Here is a 20,873-nt window from a genome sequence, read left to right on the forward strand (position 1 = left end):
CCCAGCAACTACCGTTCCGAAATCGAATTCGGCAGCGTGAGAGAACTGTTACATTGCTTTCGGACACACCTGTAATCACCCAAACGTGAGGCGTAGGGAGGCGCCCTGGAAAAAGGTCTTCCCAACCAGCCCCTTGTCCTTATGGAGGACTGTCACTGGCAAACGGGGAAAGACTTCTCGGAATCGTTGGATCATGGATGGAGAATTAGAAAGTCCCTTAGACACCTAGTTCAAGCTTTCTATTTTACGGGTTAAGAAACTGAGGCCCCAGAGAGGTGAAGTACTTGGTCGAGGTCACCCAGGTAGTAAATGGAAGCGGCAGTATTCAACACTCGACTGCTGTCCTACAGCATTACTTTGACACACACACACACACACACACACACACACACACACACACACACACACACTCAGAGATACCTAAATTCCCCCCAGGTAGTCTGAGAAACCCCATCCTCCATATAGCAACTAGCAGGTCATTTCATAACTTCATAAAATCATTTATTATTATTCCTAGAATCCAAATGCAACCTCTCTTCCTCAAGTCTGAGGCCAGCCACTGGAGAAGGGGAGTTTTGGACACCAATGGTTCCTTCCTCCCAGTGAGACCTAGAACCCAGTCCTTCTGGGGATAAGGAGAGAAGGTAGTATCAGGGGAAGTGGGAGGGCTGGTGGACTTTGAGCAGATGGCTTGTTCTTCCTACATATCTCTGGGTGACCTTGCCTCCAACCAGTTTGCATAGGAACACCAGTCCTTGTCTGGGGCTGTAGAAAACTGCAGCCTTTTCCCCATGGCCCTGTGCCACCACCCAAAAAGATTCTCCTAGAACCAATGTGGCTGGCAGAAGGGAGGTGGCTGGGTGTCTAAATCCTTTGTCAGCCCTCTTCCAAACCTCCTAAGATCATTCTGGGAGTTAACCTTGACTGAGGCTGGCCTCCATGCCTCTTCCAAGCCCATAGCAGAGAACCCTAGCTGGGTCCTGGGGTCACCCACAGAGTAAAATAACCATCATTCATAGATGCATCAGCAGAGATGAGGAAGAACTGTTGGAAATATTTTTTTTTTTACACAATTCAGAGTTGGAGATGAGCTCCTTGCCTTCCCCAGTACAGATCTTCTGGGTTGTTCGGGAATAGGCATCCTGAGCCACAATGAGAATTAATGCAGCAACCTTCCTGTCTGCTGTACGCTTCAGTCCCCCCCCACCCCAATGTATAAGGGGAAATGTCTCCAGAAACAGCATCAGATAATAAATATGCTTAGAGTCTCTTCTTCGAGGAATCTGGAGAGAGGGAGAAGGCCAGGAAAGGACGGATTCAGACCTAGAAGGAAAACGAGAAGATAGGACCATCGATGAAGGAACCTTCCCAAGACCCAATAGAGCAATAAGAGTCTGGGTAGAAGTCCTCCCCCCTCACGTACTCCTCGAAGGGGGAAACCAGAGATTAAGGGAAGCAAAAAAGGAAGATCCTAGATTTTCAGTAAGGACAGATCGGGAGGTGGAGGCTCAAAGGGAGGAGAATCACCTCTCTACCGTAGAGTGAACAGTCTGGGATGACATAGATAGTTCCGGAGTCGCTGTCTTCGGGAAGACACCAATCTTCAGCCCTGCTGGAGAAGGAAATGGGGCTGGAGAGAGGAACCCCCCCACCTCCACCCCCACCCTGCCCCACGCCCCAACACCACGACTGAGAAATGGTTCAGAAATAAAGTGGGTTGTCTCGCTGGAAACTCGAAGGGACGATTAGCTCTGTTTTCGGGGCGCCAGACACAGGCTCCTAAGCCAGTTGCCCCAGTTCTTCAATTTAAACCTGAAACCTTTTTGCTCCCCTTATTCTCAAACCCTGGGCACCAGCCTCTTCCATTCCTCCAGCAAAGAAAAAAATCCACTGGGGCAGCTAAGTGGCACAGTGGATAGAACACCGGCCCTGGAGTCAGGAGTCCCTGGGTTCAAATCCAGTCTCAGATACTTAATAATTGCCTAGCTGTGTGACCTTGGGCAAGTCACTTAACCCCACTGCCTTAGATAAATTAAAAAAAGGAAAAAAAAACAACCAAAAAACCAATGGACTGTCGGATCTCAGATTAGAGAACCAATCAGTCGGCCCCGCGTCCCTCAGACGATGGAATGGGCAGAAGCGGGGGACACTGAATGGCCTTTGTTCTCTGGGACCTCACCTCATCCCCGACGGGTGGTCCAGCAGTCGCTGCGTCCGGTCGTGCTTGGGTGCTTTGAAGCTCCCCGGACCCTGAAAAGTGGAGACCAGGGAGCCGCTCTCGGGAGCACGGAGGTTGTTGAGTGCGACGACAGGAGGAGGGGTTGGGGGGGCAGGGTCCGGGGAGGAGGGAAGGGGCCGCGGCCCAGGACTGCGCCGTCGGGCCCGGGCTCTAAGCAGGAGGGCGGCTCCTCCCAGCACCACGGCCAGCAGGAGCACCAGAGCGAAGGGGAGCCCCAAGGCCGGGGGCAGAGGGCCGTGCCTGCGCCGGGCGGCTTCGGGGGGCCCCCGCTGGGGCCCGGGAGGGGGCGGGGCGGGAGCCGGCGGGGGGTCCGAGCCGTCGGCCTCCGTGGGGCCAGGATTCACGGGGAACTCGCAGCGGGCGCCCATGTAGCCGGGCGCGCAGGAGCACACGTGGCCGGAGAAGTGCGCGTAGCAGCGGCCCCCGTGGGCGCAGGGCTGGGGATCGCAGGGGTCGGCGCGCTCGCGACAGTCGCGCCCCCCAAAACCCAGCGTGCAGGAGCAGCGGAAGCTGTGCGCGCCGTCCACGCACGTGCCCCCGTTGGCGCAGGGCCGCCCCGCGCAGTCGTCCAAGTCCCGCTCACAGCGCGGCCCCCCGTAACCCGGCCTGCAGCGGCACAGCAGGGCGCGCCCCAAGTCCAAGCAGAGGCCCCCTGCGAGGGAGAGAGAGCCCCGGCATCACCTCCACTCTTGTCCGAACTCCCCTAGCCTCAGTGCCCTCCCTTCTGGGGATGCGCACCAAGGCAGGGCACTGAGAGCCTGGAGCCTCAGTGTCTCTCTTCCAAAGAATCTCAGCCCGTCTGGTCCTCTCTGCTTTCCTTTTCCTCCAGCCCCCTGAAATCTGCGGCTTTCTCTAGGGATTTCCTTGCTCCTCTCTGTTCCTTGGTCTCCCTCATCTTACTCCCCAGTAAAGGAAAGGGCAAAGAACTTTGGGTTCTAGGTCCTATGAGTGAGCCTCACTGATGTTCCTGTATCTCCTCCCTGTCCCCATGGTGCAATGGGAAGACTAGAAGTCAGGGAACCTGGTTTCACCCCAGTCTTGTCTCCTACTCTCTTGGGAAATTTGCTCAACTGAGGACCCTCTGGGACTCGGTTTTCTGATCGGAGAAAGGAGAGCCCCGGACTACATTATTTCTAGATTTAAGCCTATGAGTCATTCATCTCTGGACCTCGATTTCCCCTCCTGTTAAATGAAAGGAGTAATCTGCAGGCTCTTGAAGGTCCCCTCTGAATCCCCCATCTTTGCCCTCCCCAAGCTCACCATTGCGGCAAGGCTGTAGGCTACAGCGATCCATCTTCTTCTCACAGTTGGACCCATGGAAGCCTTGTGGGCAGCGGCAAGTGTAGCCAGCGGGGACTCCACCATTTACACAAGTACCGCCGTTGAAGCAAGGCCCATCAGCACAGGTCATTCCAATGACCTCACACCGCTTTCCATAGAAGCCCCGTGGACATGTACACTCAAAGTCCCCTGCCACCTCCTGGAAACAGAAGGGGGGGAGGGTCAAGAATCAGAGGTCATCATTCAAATCTTGGTCTTGCCACTTGCTCTGCGCAAGCCTTCTCTGAGCCTCAGTTTCCTCTTCTGTAAAATGAGGGATTGGAAAGATTCCGGGATGATCCATCCCCTTGCCCCTGTGGCCACTGAACTAAATCTGGCCATCATATTCGGAAGTGGTACAATAACCTCACAACTGAGCTTCCGGTTTCCTGCCTCTCCCCTTCTTTATTCCATCTTTTACATTTCTTTTGTCAGAATAATCGTCCTAAAGCACAGCTCTGATCAGGGATGACACTTCTCTACTCAGAAACCTTCAGTGACTTCCTCTTGTCTCTAGGAACCTGCCAGGTTCCATGTCTTTTCCAACCTGCCCTTCACAGCACCTTTTCTTGATACTCTGATTCACAGTATCTTTCGAGGTGCTGTCCTTCGTGATTTCTATCTAGATACTGCCCTTCACATCTTTCTGGTTACTACCCTTCATGGTATCTAGATAGATACCATGGTACAATCTTTCTAGATGCTGCCCTTTGAGGCCTCTTTCTAGATACTTCCCTTCATGGTATCATTCTAGATACCCCCCTTCACAGTATCTTTTTAAATACTGCCCTATTTTGCATTTTTTTAGATCCTGCCCTTCATGCCATCTTTCTATTTGCTACCCTCAAGGCATCTTTATAGATGCTCCCTTCAGGCTATCTTTAGGGTCAGTTCCAACTGAACTGAGCGTCTCAGTCTTCCCAATCTTGGCATTCCAACCTACTCCCATACTTACGCACTTATTCCCTCTTACCTCATCTGCTCTAGATTTTGTCTTCTGTCAAGGCCCAGCTGAGGCACCTCGTTTCCCACATTCCTCTCTAGTGCTTTTCCCCTGTTCAACTTTCTCCTATTAGATTTATTCCTATACAGCTTGTATGTGTCTCTCAAGTGTGAGCTCCTTGAGGGCAGGGACTTTGGATTTTGTCTTTGTCTCCCTGGAGCATAGCACAGTGACTTGCATCCAGCAAGTGTCTAATAAGTGTTTGCTAAGTTGAACAGAGTCAAAGCACACTTCTCACTCTGAGTCCTGGGATCACTTCCATGTGTCTGTCCTCTTGTCTGGTTTCTGAGGATGTCTTGGGAGAGACTACTACTTGGGATGAATTATAGGATGGTGGCCTCCCTCTCCCCATTTTACAGATGAACAGACAGGCTCAAAAGGAGGTGACGTGACTCTCCCTTTGCCAGGTCCTCCACACCCCAGTACCAAGGTCTTTTACAAACTTTGCCTCCTGCACATCCCTTCCTTTCCATGGCCATGGCCCCTCCCCTAATCCAAGGCTTGGCCCTAGGTCCAATCCAGTCCCAGACTAATCAGAGGACTCAGTGACAATTTGCAGATGGATTGACACCAGGGATCATCTTGATGACATCACAAGTGCCAGTCAGGCAAACTGGGTTCAGGTACTGACTCTCCCACTAACAAGCTGTGTTACCTCAAGTGACTTCCCCTCACTGAGCCTCAATTTTCTCATCTGTCAAGTGGGGAAAATAATCCATGTGGACTACTGGGAAAGGTGACTTTACAGTTTCCAAAACAGTTTCTACACCCCCATCCAATAGATAGAGCAGCGAAGACGGTTAAAAGGGAAGCCATTTGCTAGTCACACAATTGGCAAGGATCAGACACCATTTTTGAACCCAGGTTTTCCCTACTCTGGCTGTAGTATACCCTGCTGCCCCATCAAGGAAGTATTTGGATTTTAAAGCATATGGGAAAGAGGGTCCCTGATGGAAGATCAGAGGTCAGGGAGAGCCAGAAGTCAGGGCAAAGGTAGAGCTCCCAGATCGGTACTAACACTGCAGCTGCCGCCATTGGAACACGGGTGCCCATCGCACAGTCCACTTGGGAAGAGGCATCGGCGACTGGAGAATCCTGGGAGGTTAGAACATGTGGCTCCATCGGCACATGGCTGGAGGCTGGAGCAGTCACTGCCGTGGTCTCGGATGGTGCAAAGGGGGCCAGTCCAGCCTGTCTGGCAGTGGCACTCACCTGGCCTCTCACAGGAACCGTGCTCAACACTGCAGCCTTCCTGACAAATGGCTGTGGGGGGAAGAGGTGTGGGACCCCAGCAAACGAGAGAGTGAAGGATGGAGGAGTCAGATATGGTGAGGGACCCCAGCAGAGAGAGTGAAGGATGGAGGAGACACAGATACAGTGAGGAAGCCCAGAAGAAAAAGGGCACAGAGAATGGAGGAGGCAGAGATATGGTGAGAAACAAGAGAATTGGGGGAGTGGAGGATAGAAGTGGTGAGGAAAAGAGGGTGGAAAGCCAACAAAGTATGAGGCAGATAGCGGGGGACACAAGAATAGGGGAGAAACATGCAGTTTGGGAGAGAATTGTAGAAGATATGAGGGATATGGAGATTGTGGGAAAGATGGGGAAAAGCCAGAGTTATGGGAGATGTGGTAGAGGTAAGCCATTGGTGGAGACCTTGGCAGAAGAGTTGGTGGGGAAGATAAGGAAGGGAGAGATTCACAGGGATAGGCAGAGGGAGGTTACAAGAGAAATGTTTCAGGTGGAACACACAGTGTTAGGCAATAGAGAAAAAAGAACATAGTGGGGGAGACACAAAAGGGGCGGGGAGAACGCTTGGTAAGTCCCAAGTTCCACTGGCTGCCACCGCCTCCACCCTACCCCAGTCCTGGAAATGGTGTCTGGAGGGGTCCCATCCCAGGGGTTTCTCACGAGTCTGGGCAGAGGAAAGGGTTGGGGAAGGCTGGAACGCTACAGTGGAAGTATTTGGGGCTGAGGGCCTACATAATTCTGGGGAAAAGAGAATAGGCCTGCCCCTGAGTGGGCGAGTAGAGTCCTGGGTCACCTGCCCCCATCTCACTAGCTGACGCTTCCCCCGGCCCCCAGCCCAGCCGGCCCACTCACGCCGGGCGCACATGTCTCCAGCCCAGCCGTCCTTGCACACGCGCTCCCCATTGGCCCCGCAGTGGAAGTGGCCAAGGGGGTCGTCCCGGGGGCGGCAGAGACGGGCGCAGGCAGGCCCGTAGTAATGAGGCTCGCAGCGGACGCGGTAGGAGAAGAGGAGCTCCCAGCCCCCGGCCTGCCGAGCATCCCGGGCCCAGGGGCTGCCCACTGCCAACCTGTGCCGCCCAGCCAATCGGCTTAACAGACTCCGATCCGGCCCTGCAAGGGAGAGGAATCCGGGTGGGAACTGGGAGCTGTGGATGGACCAGCAGCACCCCCCACCTCAAGCCTGCACCCCACCTTGAGTTGGGAACCCAGTGGAGTCCTTAAGGTACAGCACACCCTGCCCACTGTCCTCCTACCTGTGATTCAGGGGCCCCTTGATAATGGAGCCCTCGGATGCACACCAGATCCGCAGGGTTTGGACCCCCCAGCTCTTCCTGCTCGCCCCCTTCACTGCCCCCCCACTCCCAGATACAAGAGTTCTTGTACTATGTTTCCCCCCACCCCTTGGAGAGAATAACCACCCCCTCCAATCTAGCTTCACCCACATCCCAGTGAGCCCTCCCCCACCGGTAAAGGGACCCTCCTTTCCCTTTCATCTCCCCCTCCCGCCCAGGCCCTCACCTGGAACCTTCTCCCCCGACTCTTCCTTGCTCCTGGTTTCAAGTGCCTCCCTCCAGGATTCGATGATTAGAGAGAAAGTCCCCTGGAGCAGGGGAGCAGAAGGGACACGGGAGTCAGCGGGGGTGAGAGCAGGGCATGGGCGATGAGGAAGGGAAGGGGGCATCAGGTTGCCAGGAAAGGTGCCCATTATGGGGAGAGAGGCACTGGAGCAAGGGAAGGAAGGATGGATTTTCTAGATCGCTTTTCTAGAACGTAAAATTTGGTGGAGTTCATATGAGTCTGGGGAAAGAAAGTGTTGTCGGTAGAGGGAGGGTCTGAGAAGTCCCTGGAGTCGGGAGAGAAGGCTGGGGTGAGAGCACGAACCCTGGGCAAGTGTCAGAACTGGGGAAAGGAGGCTGTGTCTGGTTAGCCCCCACACACACACCAGGAGGCCATTAGGAAAGGAGCCCCATGGTCAAGCGGCTGAGGTCTTCAAAGGTAGAATGTCTAGAGGGCATGGAGGGTACCAGAGGGTGGGTCTCTGTTAGGAGGGGAGGGGGGTGCTGCTGGTCTGGGCACGGAGGGGGGTACCAGAGGGTGGGTCTCAGGAGGGGAGGGGGGTGCTGCTGGTCTGAGCATGGGGGGTACCAGAGGGTGGGTCTCAGGAGGGGAGGGGGGTGCTGCTGGTCTGGGCGTGGGGGGGTACCAGAGGGTGGGTCTCTGTTAGGAGGGGAGGGGGGTGCTGCTGGTCTGGGCGTGGGGGGGTACCAGAGGGTGGGTCTCTGTTAGGAGGGGAGGGGGGTGCTGCTGGTCTGGGCACGGAGGGCCCAGAATCAGAAGTTACTGAATCAGAATCTGGGGGGGGGGGTTGAGAGGGCTGTCCTTCAGAACGGCTGTGTTTTAGAAATGGGGGCCTCCCAGTTCTGGGGATGGATCTCCCCCCTCCTCTGGGGGTTACTCTGGATGGAAGGGGACTAAAGCAGCGGAGCGGCGTTCCTGGACATCTGGGGACGTGATTCTCTAGAACCGGGTGGGAGCGGAAGACTAGAGGGTCCGGTGGGGTCTTTCCACAGTCGGGAAATGGGGTTCTGGGTTCTAGAAGGCCCTGAGGAGGGAGAGTTGTGTTGGCTCAGGGGGCTCCTCACCGGCCAGGCTGTACGGAAGGGGATCCGGATGAGACCGTCAGCCAGGGAGAGATGTGGCCCGGGATCGGTGGGGTCCCCGGAATCGGGGGTCCCCGGGCTAAGGAGCGCAGTCCCCAGCACACACGGAAGCTCCGGGCTCCGGTCGGGCAGCGCCGGTTTTAGGCAGACACGAAAGAGGAGACGGCAGGCCCCCTGGGTGCCACACGGGGAGTCCGGAGAAGCCGGGGACCCGGGTCCCGGGCGGAGAGAGTGGATCTGCAGCTCGAAGACCCCGGCGCAGCGGACCTTGGGGAGCAATGGGGGCACAAGAGGTCAGACAGTGCCGAGAAGCCCACCCTCCTGCCTCCCCCCGGGGCTCCCCAATGCTCCCACCTTGGGAAGGCAGAGTAGAGAGACCAGCGCGGCCAGGAGCCGGGCGCTCGGCGGCCGCCAGGAGGCCATGGCGCGGAGGGGCTGAGGCGCCCGGCTGGCCAGGGCAGCTTTATAAGGCCAGGCGAGGCCCCGCCCCGGGAGACCCCGGCCCAGCCTGGGGGGGAGGGGGAATGCGCCTGTGTGTGTGTGATGTGTGTGTGGTGTGTGTGGTGTGTGGTGTGTGTGTGGTGTGTGCGATGTGTGTGATGTGTGTGTGATGTGTGTGGTGTGTGGTGTGTGATGTGTGTGGTGTGTGTGATGTGTGTGGTGTATGTGTGTGGTGTGTGATGTGTGTGGTGTGTGTGGTGTGTGGTGTGTGTGCGTGGTGTGTGTGTGGTGTGTGTGATGTGTGTGGTGTGTGTGGTGTGTGCATGGTGTGTGTGTGGTGTGTGTGATGTGTGTGATGTGTGTGAGATGTGTGTGGTGTGTGTGGTGTGTGTGTGTGATGTGTGTGGTGTGTGTGTGTGGTGTGTGTGGTGTGTGATGTGTGATTTGCATGTGTGTGGTGTGTGATGTGTGTGGTGTGTGTGATGTGGGGGTGTGTGTGTGTGTGGTGTGGGTCTGATGTGTGTAGTGTGGGTGGTGTGTGTCTGCATGGTGTGTGTATATGGTATGGTGTGTGGGTGAGCGTATGTGTGTGTGAGACTGAATGATGGTCGACCTGCAAACTCAGTTTGTGGTTGTGTGGCCTGGTGGGCAGCCCTAGTTGTGCTCCTATTTGACATTACCTTGTCTCCTTGTTCCTGAGTCACTGCTCTCATGCCAAGTGCTCCGAGGTCATAGCTTGCCCCGTGCATCCAGAGAGGGCACCGATGGGAGCCCAGGGAGGAGAGGCTCCCAAGAAGGGCAGGTAGGAAAGAGCTGAGACCTTGGAGAGGGTGCCCACCCCAAAATGAGATCACAGACTTTCAGGAACCCGGAGCCCTGAGAGTGATTGTGGGGCTTTGTGTATGTTTGTCACAGGGGGTTGTGTTGGGGGGCTTGTGTGACCAACATGGCCGTTTTGTGCCTGTGGCTGCTTGCATGGGGCTCCATTGACCATTGTTCCCCACCAACTCCCTGCCCCAACCCAACCACAGATCCCTCAAGCTGGGGGGTCCGGCCCCCTCCCTGGGCAGTCCCAGTCACAATCTTTGGTGTTTCTGAGCAACGTTTGGGGCGGGGGTAGGGCGGATGGAGTTCTCCCCCCACTCCCAGAGCAGAGGCCAGCCTGCCACCAGGCTGGGGCTTACCAGCTGTATGTAAATCCGGCCATCTGCCTCCCAGGCTGCCCAAGCCCAGCCAGCCCCTTCCTTTCCCGGAGGCCCCCCTTCCTACTTTGGTCTCCCCCCCTCCGGCTTTATGACAAGGGGGAGGGGTGTCTCCATTTGCTCCAGGGGAGGTGTGAGGAGCAAACGGACAGGAAATGTCTGCGGTGTTAATGCTGGCAGGACCCGGGTACCAACTGGTCAGGGAGGGCACTGGTCAGCTAACTCAGCTTCCTAAGGACTGAACCCCGCCCCAGAATGGCCTCCCCTTCCAAGCTCTCTCCTCTCCCGCATGACCACCACTATACACTGAGCATCCGAGGGTCTCAGAGAGGGCTGTTTGGAGCCGTCTGATCCAGTGGCTATCTCGGGCAGGGACCCCACCACAGTAGCATGACTGGGAAGGGACCTCTGCAGTCATTCCTCCAACAGGGAGCTCCCCACCTTGCCAAGCTGCCTGTCCCAAAGTTGAGTCCAGAGATAGGAAGTCCTTTCTTACAGGGTGCTGAAACTTGTTTCCTGTGGAATGGCTCCATGGTTACTCTGCAACCCTTACTGAAGACACCTTAACCCTCTCCCCAAAAGGGATCTTGTAGATGTTGGAAACAGCAGCTATATCTATCCCCCAAGTCAACAGTCCTCCAAGCGAAATATTCCTAATTCCCTAGGTCTGCCATGATAGACCTCCAGAACTGGACATATTTCAATCCCCTCAAATCAGTCAGTCTCCTTAAACTCCATTATAATTCTGGTTTCCTCTTTCCAAATGTCTCCAGCTTGTGGCTCTGTCTAGTGCTCTCTCGGTCTGTGGATTCTTCTCCATATTTTCATCTCCATACTTTACATCTCTCCATTTTCTCTCTTCCATCTCCAACCCTTTTTCTCAGTTCAGTCTTTGTCTTTATTTTTCTTCCTTCCTCCCTCCCTCCCTTCCTCCTTTTTTTTCTTTCTTTCTTTCTTTCTTTCTTTCTTTCTTTCTTTCTTTCTTTCTTTCTTTCTTTCTTTCTTTCTTTCCTCCCTCATTCTCTTTCTTCCTACCCTCCTCTTCCTTCCTTTCTCTCTCTTTCTCTCTTGCTGTCTCTTCCTTTCTTTTCAACATCAGTCATTTGCAAAATCTCCCTCCACCCAAGGATCCTCCGTAACACAAAGCTGTTGTGCCAAACAGACCTGTTGATTATCCTTGTGCCCTATTGCCAATGCCTCACCCTTTAACCTCATTGTGTTTCTAGAGCTAAAGGTAGAAGGACCCCAAAGGTCAATTAAACACCAAGAAGGTGCCAGTTGCTGCTATAGTAAGCACCAGGAATACAAAGAAAGCCAGAACAATGGACCGTACTTGAAAAGCTCATAATCAGAAGGGTCATCCATTCTCATAGCCTCATTTTACAGGTGAGGAAATAGAGGCTGAGAGATCCAGTGACTTAGCCCAACATCCCAGTCAGAGCATCCTGGCAGGACCAGGATCTGACTCCAGGCCTCTTCTCCCCCCACCCCCACCCCATACTATCTTTTATTAGTCCTGATATGTTCAGGACTAATGTTCTCCAAACCAGTTTGGAGACAGAATGAGATGATCTATCCTTGAAGGAGGTCAATGGATAGCAGAGTCCTCTCCAGGATCATACTGCATTATCAGGAAAAGGCACTGACTCTAGCTGGCAGCAATGTCTCACCTTCACTTTGACCATCAGAGACAGACAGGGAGTAGACCAGGTCGTAGCCAGCTTTTAATTGAACTCAAACCCTGATTTAAAATCCAGGATTCTTTCAAAAAATCCTGTCACAAGTTTTTTCTCTTTTCCCTTCCCCAAGCCATGCCATTTCCAGAATACACATGCCCACAGCTAAGTACACTGGATAGAGCACCAGCCCAGGAGTCAGGTGGACCTGAGTTCAAATCCAGCCCTCAACATTTACTAAGTGTTTGATTCCCGGTGCTCAGTTCCCTCAGCTGTAAAATGGGGGTACGTGCCTCTACCTCGCTGGGTGGTTGTGAGGATCAGATGTGATGATCAGCTTAGCACATGCTTGGCAGTGTCTGCCTGACCTGGGGCAGCTAGGTGGCACAATGAATAGAGCACTGGTCCTGGAGTTTGAATTTGACCTCACTTCATAATTAGCTACCTACAGGACTTGGGCAAGTCACTTAGGCCCATTGCCTTGCAAAAACAAAAAGAAAAAATTCTGCCTGGCCCACAGTAAGCACTTATTCATAAATACTTGTTTCGTTAGTTCCTTCCTTTCTCCCTCCCTCTAGTCCACCCCATCTTTACTGAGAAGAGGGAATCATTAGTCATCTAGAGTCAATCGACCATTCCACAGGTTCTGTCATTTTTTTTGTTTGCTTTTTATATAATTAGGAGTTGATGAGTATATTCTTGTCAGGTTCCAACAAATCGTCCTGGGTTTCTCTGATTTCTATTTGTTCTATCTTAGGGAACAAAAAAATTCCATACATTCATATGCAGAAATTTGCCAGGCACACAACTTGGGCATCAAGAGCGTCTGACTTTAAATCCTACCACAAATTAACCAACAGTGTGACCCTGGACAAATCATTTCACCATCCTTTCCATGCCTCAGTTTCTTCATTTGTAAAGTTGGGGTGGGGGGTTTGGTTTAATGGTTCTAAAATCCCTTCCTGCTGTAAATCTATGATCCTGTCCAGCAACCTCCCCATTCATAGCCACCACCACCACCCCCCGTTTTCAGTTTCTTGGCTACCACAATTGTTTTGTATAGACAGAAACTGTTCTGTCTTTGGCCTCCTGGATTCATAGATCATCATTTTCTTAGCATAATTCCTGATTGTTTTTAGGAGTGGGCATATCAGTTCACAGTTCCACAGATAGCGTCTTAGGATGCCTATCTTCCCACAGCTCCTCCAACATTATCTTGGTCCAATCTTTATCATTTTGCTAATTACTGAGTATGAAGTGAAACCTAGGTTATTTTCAAGTACGTTTCTCTTATGAATAATGATGTGAAGCACCTTTTTTATTTTCTTATTTAAGGCAATAGGGTTAAGTGACTTGCCCAAGGTCACACAGCTAGGCAATTATTAAATGTCTTAGGCTGGTTTTGAACTCAGGTCCTCCTGGCTCCAGGGCCAGTGCTCTATACACTGCACCACTTGGCCTCCCTGGAGCACCTTTTTTTTTTTTTAAAGACTTTTCAAGGCAATGGGGTTAAGTGGTTTGCCCAAGGCCACACGGCTAGGTCATTATTAAGTGTCTGAGGTCAGATTTGAACTCAGGTCCTCCTGACTCCAGAGCCAGTGCTCTAGCCACTGCGCCACCTAGCAACCCTGGAGCACCTTTCTTAAGGTTGATTTTGACATATTTTGTTTCCCAAAAATTGTTCACGATGCTGAGGTGAGCAGCAGAATGTTGGACACATTTACGGTAACATTGTGCGATGATCCACTATGAAAGACAGCTCTTCTCAGCAATACAGTGATCAAAGAGAGTTCTAAAGACTTGTGATGGACAATACCATCCACACCCAGAGAAAGAACTCTGGAATCTGATCACAGATCAAAGTATACTATTTTCACTTAAAAAAAAATTTTTTTTGTCTTATCCACATAGCAGTTTTAGCTTTTTGTTCTGACTCTTCTTTCATAGCATGAATAATATAGAAATGTGTGCAACACAATTCTACATGGATAACCTACAGCAGGTTACTTGCTATTTTAGGGTGGGAGGGAGAAAACTACAAAAAAAATGGAAGTTGAAAATTTACACGTAATTTAGAAAAAAACAAATGGAAATCATTCACATTCTTCATCATTTATTAGGAAAGGACTCGTAAGTCTTACCTATTTGTATCAATTTGCTATAAATCTTGGATTCCAGACCTTTAGCAGAGAAAGTTGGTGTAGTTGGTTCCCCAATGGACAGTTTCTTTTTTCTTATTTACGGGGTCAGAGATAAAGCTGGAAGGAAGCACACAGACCATCTATCTCAGCCCCCACTCCCCACTCCTCATTCTACAGATGATTGGCTCTATCCCTTCTTTGGATATGAATTCTCTCCAAAATCAGACTTGAAAGGTAGCGCCTTCCATTGTCTATTTTTTTCCTCATGATAAAGCCTTTTACATTAGAGCTACTATTAATTTGGTTTTTATTGTGATATATTTTGAGATATTGGTCATCTATTGTCTCTGGTTCTGCCCAGTGTTCAGCTGAGTGTACCTTCGAAGGCCAATTCTCTGGGCATTTATGGATTTTGCAGTCATTAATGGAGCTTCCCTCTTTTTGGCCAGGGTAATGAGTAATTCAGAGTAAAGCAGGTGGTCTGGGAGAGCTTCCCTGGTGTCCCACGAGGCTGAAGTTGTAGTTTCATTCACTTGGCCGTGGACCTCTGGGAATTGAAGCCAACCACTTCAACTGCAGAGGTCACTTTGCCTCCTCTGTCCAAGCTTCTTACCCAATTCCTTCTTCTCCTGGCTTCCACTGGAGTCAACGTTCTGGCTGGGTCTCTCGGGGGCCGCCCCTCTCTCTGTCGCCGGAGAGCACCCACCCGGAGCCTGCCCAACAGCTCATCATCCAAAGGGCCATGGCACATAAATGATTAAAGACCTTCCCTGGACACAATCAGGGTGTCTCTGGGCTGGAAAGGACCTTCAGGCCTGGGGAGGGTCAGCCAGAAAAGGGAAAGCAATTTGAGCCCAGTGACTCCTGATCATGCTGGGCCGGTTTGAGATCTCCCATCTCCTGGTCTCCAGCCTTCACTGAGGATCATCTTCTGTCTTCCTCCCCTCCCCCCTCCCCACCCCACCCCCAACGACGAGAATCCGGCAGACAAGTTGGCTATAGGACGGACTTTATTGTTAGGTTGACCAGGGAGACCATGACAGAGGTGGTCAGGGCTGCTTGGAGCGGGGCCAGAGGCGACTGGTGAGAGAACTAAAGAAAAGACTCTGTTTGGTGGTCTTGGCCAGGTCAGCCTTGCGCTGCTGCTCCTCCTGGGGGGGTGGGGGGAGAACAAGGTGAGGCCTCTGGAGACCAGGCTCCCCTCCCCAGCCCTCCCCCAACTTCCTCCAGGAAGTCTTCCGTGGTTTCCCTCCTCCATGGATCTGCATGCCCAGGAGACACAGACCTGCTCCAATCGAGACTGCCGCTGTTTGAAGGCCTCCAGTGGGTCGTCCTCTAAGGCATAGTTCTCCAGGACTGTCCGGACGTCTTCTACTCCATTCAGGGCAATGGCTAAGGGAAGGAAAGAGGGAAGACAGGCTCAGGGCTCCAGGAGGTTTAAGCTGGGAGCTGCCCAAAAGTCACTCAGTTCAACACCCTTAGTTTGCAGATGAGGAAATCGAGGTAGACCTCTGAAGCCTCGTGGCCAGAATCAAAGGTCTGAATGTCCCAGCTCAGAAAGCAAGACCCAATGGAGAAAGCCGAGGGGCAGGTGGCACAGCTCACTCTTGAGGAAAGCAGACAGGTCGAGCAGCGTCCGATCGTCAGAGTTCCCATCCCAGGGTCGCAGGGCCACCCCATTGTTAGGCTGAAGCCGGAAGGCCTCCTTCTTACAGTCAACCACCACCACTCGAGCTGGGTCTCTGTTCAGGCATGAGATGTCCTGGGAGGGGAAAGCAAGAGCTCCCTGGAGGATTCATCCTCACACACTCACACACGTGCACATACACCCCCTCCCCTCCACCAGCCCTCTGAGCTACTCCCAAAGCCTACCCCCAGTCTCAGCTGAGAGGGCCAGTCTCTTTCTTGAGTCTCCCTCGCCACCACCCTCCTTCACCCTTCACCCTTAGCAGTACCTTGATGTGGTGTCCATCCATGTAACGTGTTGCATCTCGGAAAAGGCGGTAGGAGATAAAGCCATGGGGGTCCACACTGTCAATGAGGGGAAATGCTGTCTGGGAAGGAACAAGGAGGTCAGTATCTTGTCTTCTCTGGCCTTCCCAAGGCCAACCCCAGTTGTCCATTTCCACCCCCACGGTCCCCATCAAACCATGCCAGTCTCTGAGGTGAAGATCACAATCTCATAAAGGGGGGCCAGCTGCTGGAAGAGCGTCTCGATGCCTGGGCGCTTCTTGAACCGCCAGCCTGTGGCTAGCTGCAGGGGGAGGGGAGCCCGTCAGATGAAAAGAGGGTCCCAGGGGAGCCTATCTGCTGCACCAGCTGCACCTCCCCACTGTCTCCCCAAGTCCCCATGGGACCTTGTCCGTGGGGTGGTCTCTTTGGCACTACTACAGAACACACTCCACGGGCCAGGACACAGGAGGCACTTAATATGTGCTTAACAATCAACAGATTAATTTGGTCTTGAGGTTTGTTCTGGCCAAAAAATCCATCCTCCTTTTGGTCTGAGTCGCTGGGATTTTTGAGGAGGCCCTGGTCACGCAGGTCCCCATCTAGGAGGAAACACTGCCTCCACAAAGGAATGCTGCCCCCAAAACTGGGCTCTGGGGCAGCGCTTCCCAGACCTTGCTACACTTCCTCCCTTCCTTCTCCCCAGATGGCCCCCTCGGGCCCCCCAGCCCAACGCACCGACCACTCTGGGTGCAGCAGGACACCCGTCAGTTCCAGGACAAGCGTGTATGGGGGTTGGTAATATGGCTCTCGAAGAGGGTCCGGGAGGAGGCAGGGGCTGGTAGGTTCAATGATCATCTGTGGAAGGGGGAGTCACTGAGAGATCTGGGGGTGTCTGAGAGAAGACTACTTCTCAGGACATCTTTACAGGGTGGTGAGGGTATCTCTGAGAAATGGAAACAACACAGGGGGAGGGCAAGAGGAAAATGATATGACAGGTCTGAGGGCAGAAAGGAGTCTGGGGGATCCCTATCTGAGAGGCTTCCAGGAGGTCTCTGGGGAAGGGGAGGGAGACTGAGGAAGAACCCAAGTGGGCTTCAAAGACATCTCTGGGATTTAGATGGGTAGGGAGCCTAGAAAAGGAATCTGGGGACCATCCCACCTGTCGATAATCCTTAAAATATTTGTACGTTCGCCGGAGCTGTTGAACCAACACAGGATCTGGGAGGGAATGAGGGAAAGGACCTTGTCTGCCAGTCCCTGAGAAGCATCATTGTTCCCCCTATTTTCTGCCCCGACCCAGAGACCTTGCCCAGACACCAGGCTAACTCTCCCTGACATACACACATACCCTCAGTGGAACCTGGCAAAGTAACGAGCAAAGCAGGACCAAAAGCATCCCCTTCTCTCAGGGCTGGCAGAATCAAACTTTCCTCCCACCCTCAGCCCAGGTTCTGCTCCCTTCAAGAGCCCAGAGAGCCCCTGGGGACAGGCCTGGGGCAGTGTGGGGCAATCAGATGCCTCTACTCTCCACAGGGCCCAGACACCTGCTCTTAGAATGGGGAAAGGTGGGGGGGGGGTTAGAGAATCAGGGGGATCCTAGAAAGGCTGAGGGTGTCAGACACCTGGGCCTACAAGGCGCTGAGATTCCATGGGGGGGGGGCTAGAGAAAAGACAAGAAAGCATGTAGCCAGTCCCTCCCCCAAACCTCTCAATTTCCTTCCCCCATCCACTGGGCTTGCCTCAACCATCTGCTCCTTCCAGAAGCCGCCCCCCCAAGAGGAGGACAGCCAGAGAAGAGAAGGATGGGAAGGGGCCTTTGTCTACCCCCAGGCCAGACCCTGCAGCTGCCCCAAACACTCAGGGGGAGGGGTTTAGCTACCAGATGGGCTGGGGGAGGGGCTCCCGGACAAGGGAATCAAAGGAAGAAGGGGAAGGGGGAGTCCCCACCCCCCACCTCAGGACTCAGAACCCACGCTCCCCCTCCCCCCTCCTTCCCACCAGGGCACTCACCATTGTCAAATTCGTCTGGAATCTGAGGAGAAGACATAGAGAGAGCTGGGTGAGGGGGGTGCTGGGGAGGATCCCCAAGCGCCAGGAAGAGATGAGGGGGATTCCAGAATCCTCTTCTCCCCCTGGGGGGAGGACATCAAAGGGACTGGAGGGGGGGGGTGGCTTGACACCTCAGAGCTGGCCCTTCCCACACCCCAGAGAAGAGAGGTAGAGGCCAGACACTTCAAAGCCAGAGGGAGGGACAGTCCTGACACCTGTGCATCCCCCACTTACCTTCTCACCATTTTCATCCACAGAGTTGTTTCCTGAGACAAAGAGGTGGGAGGGTCAAGAGATGCCTGTCCTCTTCTTCCCCCCTCCCAGGCCCAAAGAGGGGGCAGGACTGGGGTCCCTCCTCCCACTGTACCCTGGGAGCCAAGGAAGTGGCCACAGCTGAGGCCACAAGGGCAGCCTGGGTATAGATTTGTCCAAAGTTGGCAGCTGCTGCCAGGCAAAGGTGGGGAGGAGCCCCAGTCTGGTAGCAGGTTTGGGGGATGGGGCTCTTACCAAAGACATAAATTATGCTCACGGTCCCCCCAGCCCCAAGAAGGCCTGCCACCCAGATGGCCAGCTTCTTGGCATAGCTGGGGCCCTGATGCTGCTGCTGCTGCTGCTGCTGCTGGGACTTTCGATGTGTGGGCAAAGGCAGGTCTTGCATATGACTCTGCAGAAGAGACAGACCAGGCTCAGACCCGGGGGCAGGGATCGGCCAGTACCCATTCAGTAAGCCCCTACAGTTTGCCAGGGATCTGCATCCCGGCTCCTGGTGGGGACACCAGGACAAACAGCCTTGTGCTGTGCTAACTCTGAAAAACCAAGACTTGAGAAGTCCAGGACTGGGGGCCGGGGCCCGGGGGTCCTGGAGGAACAGAGGCCTGCCGCCAGCACGGCCCCCTGGTGGCCTGTGGTGGGGCGTGACCCAAGAAGGAGACACACAGGGGTGACAGAGCCAGATGCCTGGAATCCAGACCCCCCAATGCAGAAAGTAATTTGGAGTGATGCTAAAAAGAACCAAAGGGACCATGACCCAAAGGTGGTGGGCCAGGCCCAAACGCCAAGGAGGCCCCTGACAGAAAGGAAGGCTCCAAACGTGCCCCCAAAAGCAAAGAACTAAACACAAGGAGCGCGGAGGCTCTCCCTCCTCCCCAACCCGGCCTGAGTCCAGGGGGTCCCATTGGAGATGACATGGGGCAGCGGACCCGGTGCACCAGCTTCACTGAAAGCGACTCCAAGGGATGATGGGAAGCTTGGCCAGACCCTGGAGAGAATGCACATGGGGGGGCAGCAGGCAGGGTGGGAGTGTGGGGCCTGCTCCCCTTTCTTTTCTAATTCTTCCTTCCAAGGGACAAGACAATGGGTGGGGCACAAGGGAAGGAGACGTCTACAAAGAAGACAATGTAAAAACCCGAGAAGCGTAATTTAAAACCAGGCAGAAACAAGCCCATGTTCAATGGCACCTTCCTGGCCCACACTCCCAGGGCTCTTCGCACCCGGGCCCAGCTGGGGGCTCCACAGCCACCCTGGAGGGTGCCGAGAGGAGGGCAAATGACTGGACCAGGGCCACCCCTGCGGGCTGCAGGCGCTCTGGCGCCCCCCAGCAGCCGGGCATGACAACAGCAGAAGACCAGGCTTTCTGGGGCCCGGCTCCCATCACATAGTCACAGTCCTGGCCCTGAAGGACACCAGGGCTGGGCCTGGGGGCTCCTATGGTCCCTCCTTCTCTTCGCCCCAATCCAGCCAAGGTCACCCTAGGACAAATACAAAGGAGCATCGCACAGCAACGACTCCCCAACAGCCTCGTAGGGTCCCCACTGGCTTGTCCTTGGTCTCCGGCCTCCAACCTTTGCCTAGGCTCTGCCCGGGAGGCATTCCATCCTCCACCCTCCAGGCTCCGGGCCTCATCTTAACGCCTTCCTCCTGACTTAGTTCCTGATGCCCCCCAAGATGACTTCCCGGGGACACTATTCTCTGCACGTGCCACCTCGGCTGGCACAGATGTGCCACCTCGGCTGGCACAGATGTGCCACGGCTCCCCTCCAGCAATAACAAGAGCCACTGCTGAGTCCGAGGTTTGTCTGGGGAGGGGGGGTGCCCCCAGAAGGCTGGCGGACCTGGGGGGGCCAGAGGGCTGGGCCCTTGAGAAGTTCAAGGCTCGATCTGGACGCTGGGGTCTCTGAAGGAAGTTTATGGAGTCCTAGAGGGCGCTGGGCTGTGGGGGGCGCAGGGCGGGGGTGTAGAAGTGTGGGACCCTGGACTGGGGGCACAGGGGAGGGGCACGCCGGGGTCGGGCATGGGGGACGTTGGGGGTCGCCGGTCACAAGACACGGGGAGGGTCGCCGGGGCCGGGACAGGGGGACACTGGGGGTCGCCGGGGCCGGGACAGGGGGACACTGGGGGTCGCCGGGGCCGGGACAGGGGGACACTGGGGGTCGCCGGGGCCGGGACGCCCAGACGGGAACGCGGCTCCGGGGGCGGGGTTCCACGTGGGGGCCGGGGGGCTCGGGGCGGGGCCGGGGCGGGGCCGGGGCGCCTAGAACCCGGGGCACCTGGAAGCCCCGGCCCGGCCTCGCGCCACACCTGCCCCCTCCCGCGCGCCCCCCGCGCGCACGCGCAGTGCTCACCTGTGTCGGGCCGCGCGGCGAGGCCTCCATCCGCGCGCACATAGGCCTGGGCAGGGGCACGAGCCCGGGCTGGGGCCGCAGCCGCCACCGCAGCCTCAGCCAGTGCCCGCCCCGCAGGCGTGAGGGCAGCGCCACCGCCACCGCCACCGCCGACGCCGCCATCTTGCTCGGACGCTACCGCCGCCACGGCTATGCCCCGCCCCGTTCGGTCCCCTCCCACGGAGATCGACCAATGAGCGCAGGGAAAGGGGCCTCGCCTTTGACCAATGAAGAATCAACGCTTCCCTCTTCCCCGCCCCTTCCGAGAGCAGCCAATGGA

The 20,873-nt window shown here is 54.8% G+C and overlaps 2 protein-coding genes across 2 annotated transcripts; both read right to left on the reverse strand.

Moving 5' to 3' along the window:
* Positions 1–8: 8 nt before the first annotated feature.
* On the reverse strand, positions 9–8,894 carry DLL3 (delta like canonical Notch ligand 3). The gene is made up of 10 exons (XM_074217292.1): positions 8,826–8,894; positions 8,454–8,738; positions 7,330–7,411; positions 6,664–6,921; positions 5,581–5,825; positions 3,500–3,719; positions 2,180–2,891; positions 1,528–1,612; positions 1,072–1,283; positions 9–69 (listed from the first exon to the last, which is right to left on the reverse strand). The coding sequence occupies exons 1-10, from the start codon at positions 8,892–8,894 to the stop codon at positions 9–11; spliced, it is 2,229 nt and encodes a 742-aa protein (XP_074073393.1).
* Positions 8,895–13,883: 4,989 nt separating this feature from the next.
* On the reverse strand, positions 13,884–20,758 carry TIMM50 (translocase of inner mitochondrial membrane 50). The gene is made up of 11 exons (XM_074218970.1): positions 20,555–20,758; positions 18,441–18,597; positions 18,168–18,199; positions 17,895–17,916; positions 17,044–17,102; positions 16,620–16,739; positions 16,081–16,185; positions 15,887–15,985; positions 15,537–15,693; positions 15,217–15,323; positions 13,884–15,082 (listed from the first exon to the last, which is right to left on the reverse strand). Exons 1-11 carry the CDS (start codon positions 20,714–20,716, stop codon positions 14,981–14,983), a joined length of 1,122 nt encoding a protein of 373 aa, XP_074075071.1. The 5' UTR covers positions 20,717–20,758; the 3' UTR covers positions 13,884–14,980.
* Between the last annotated feature and the right edge of the window lie 115 nt (positions 20,759–20,873).

Source organism: Macrotis lagotis, chromosome 1 (genome assembly GCF_037893015.1).
Source record: "Macrotis lagotis isolate mMagLag1 chromosome 1, bilby.v1.9.chrom.fasta, whole genome shotgun sequence".
In the NCBI taxonomy this organism is placed as follows: Eukaryota; Metazoa; Chordata; class Mammalia; order Peramelemorphia; family Peramelidae; genus Macrotis; species Macrotis lagotis.

Bases quoted from the DNA above. Each gene is read 5' to 3' on its own strand.
- TIMM50 (XM_074218970.1), bottom strand. From the start codon at position 20,716: ATGGCGGCGTCGGCGGTGGCGGTGGCGGTGGCGCTGCCCTCACGCCTG. The intron at 18,598-20,554 runs GTGAGCACTGCG...TCTCTTCTGCAG, and splicing joins CGCCGCGCGGCCCGACACAG to AGTCATATGCAAGACCTGCC. The intron at 15,324-15,536 runs GTGAGCTGTGCC...TCCTTCCCTTAG, and splicing joins CCTGTCTGCTTTCCTCAAGA to CCATTGCCCTGAATGGAGTA.
- DLL3 (XM_074217292.1), bottom strand. From the start codon at position 8,894: ATGGCCTCCTGGCGGCCGCCGAGCGCCCGGCTCCTGGCCGCGCTGGTC. The intron at 6,922-7,329 runs GTGAGGGCCTGG...TCTCCCTTGCAG, and splicing joins GTCGGGGGAGAAGGTTCCAG to GGCCGGATCGGAGTCTGTTA. The intron at 5,826-6,663 runs GTGAGTGGGCCG...TTCCCCCCACAG, and splicing joins TGGAGACATGTGCGCCCGGC to CCATTTGTCAGGAAGGCTGC.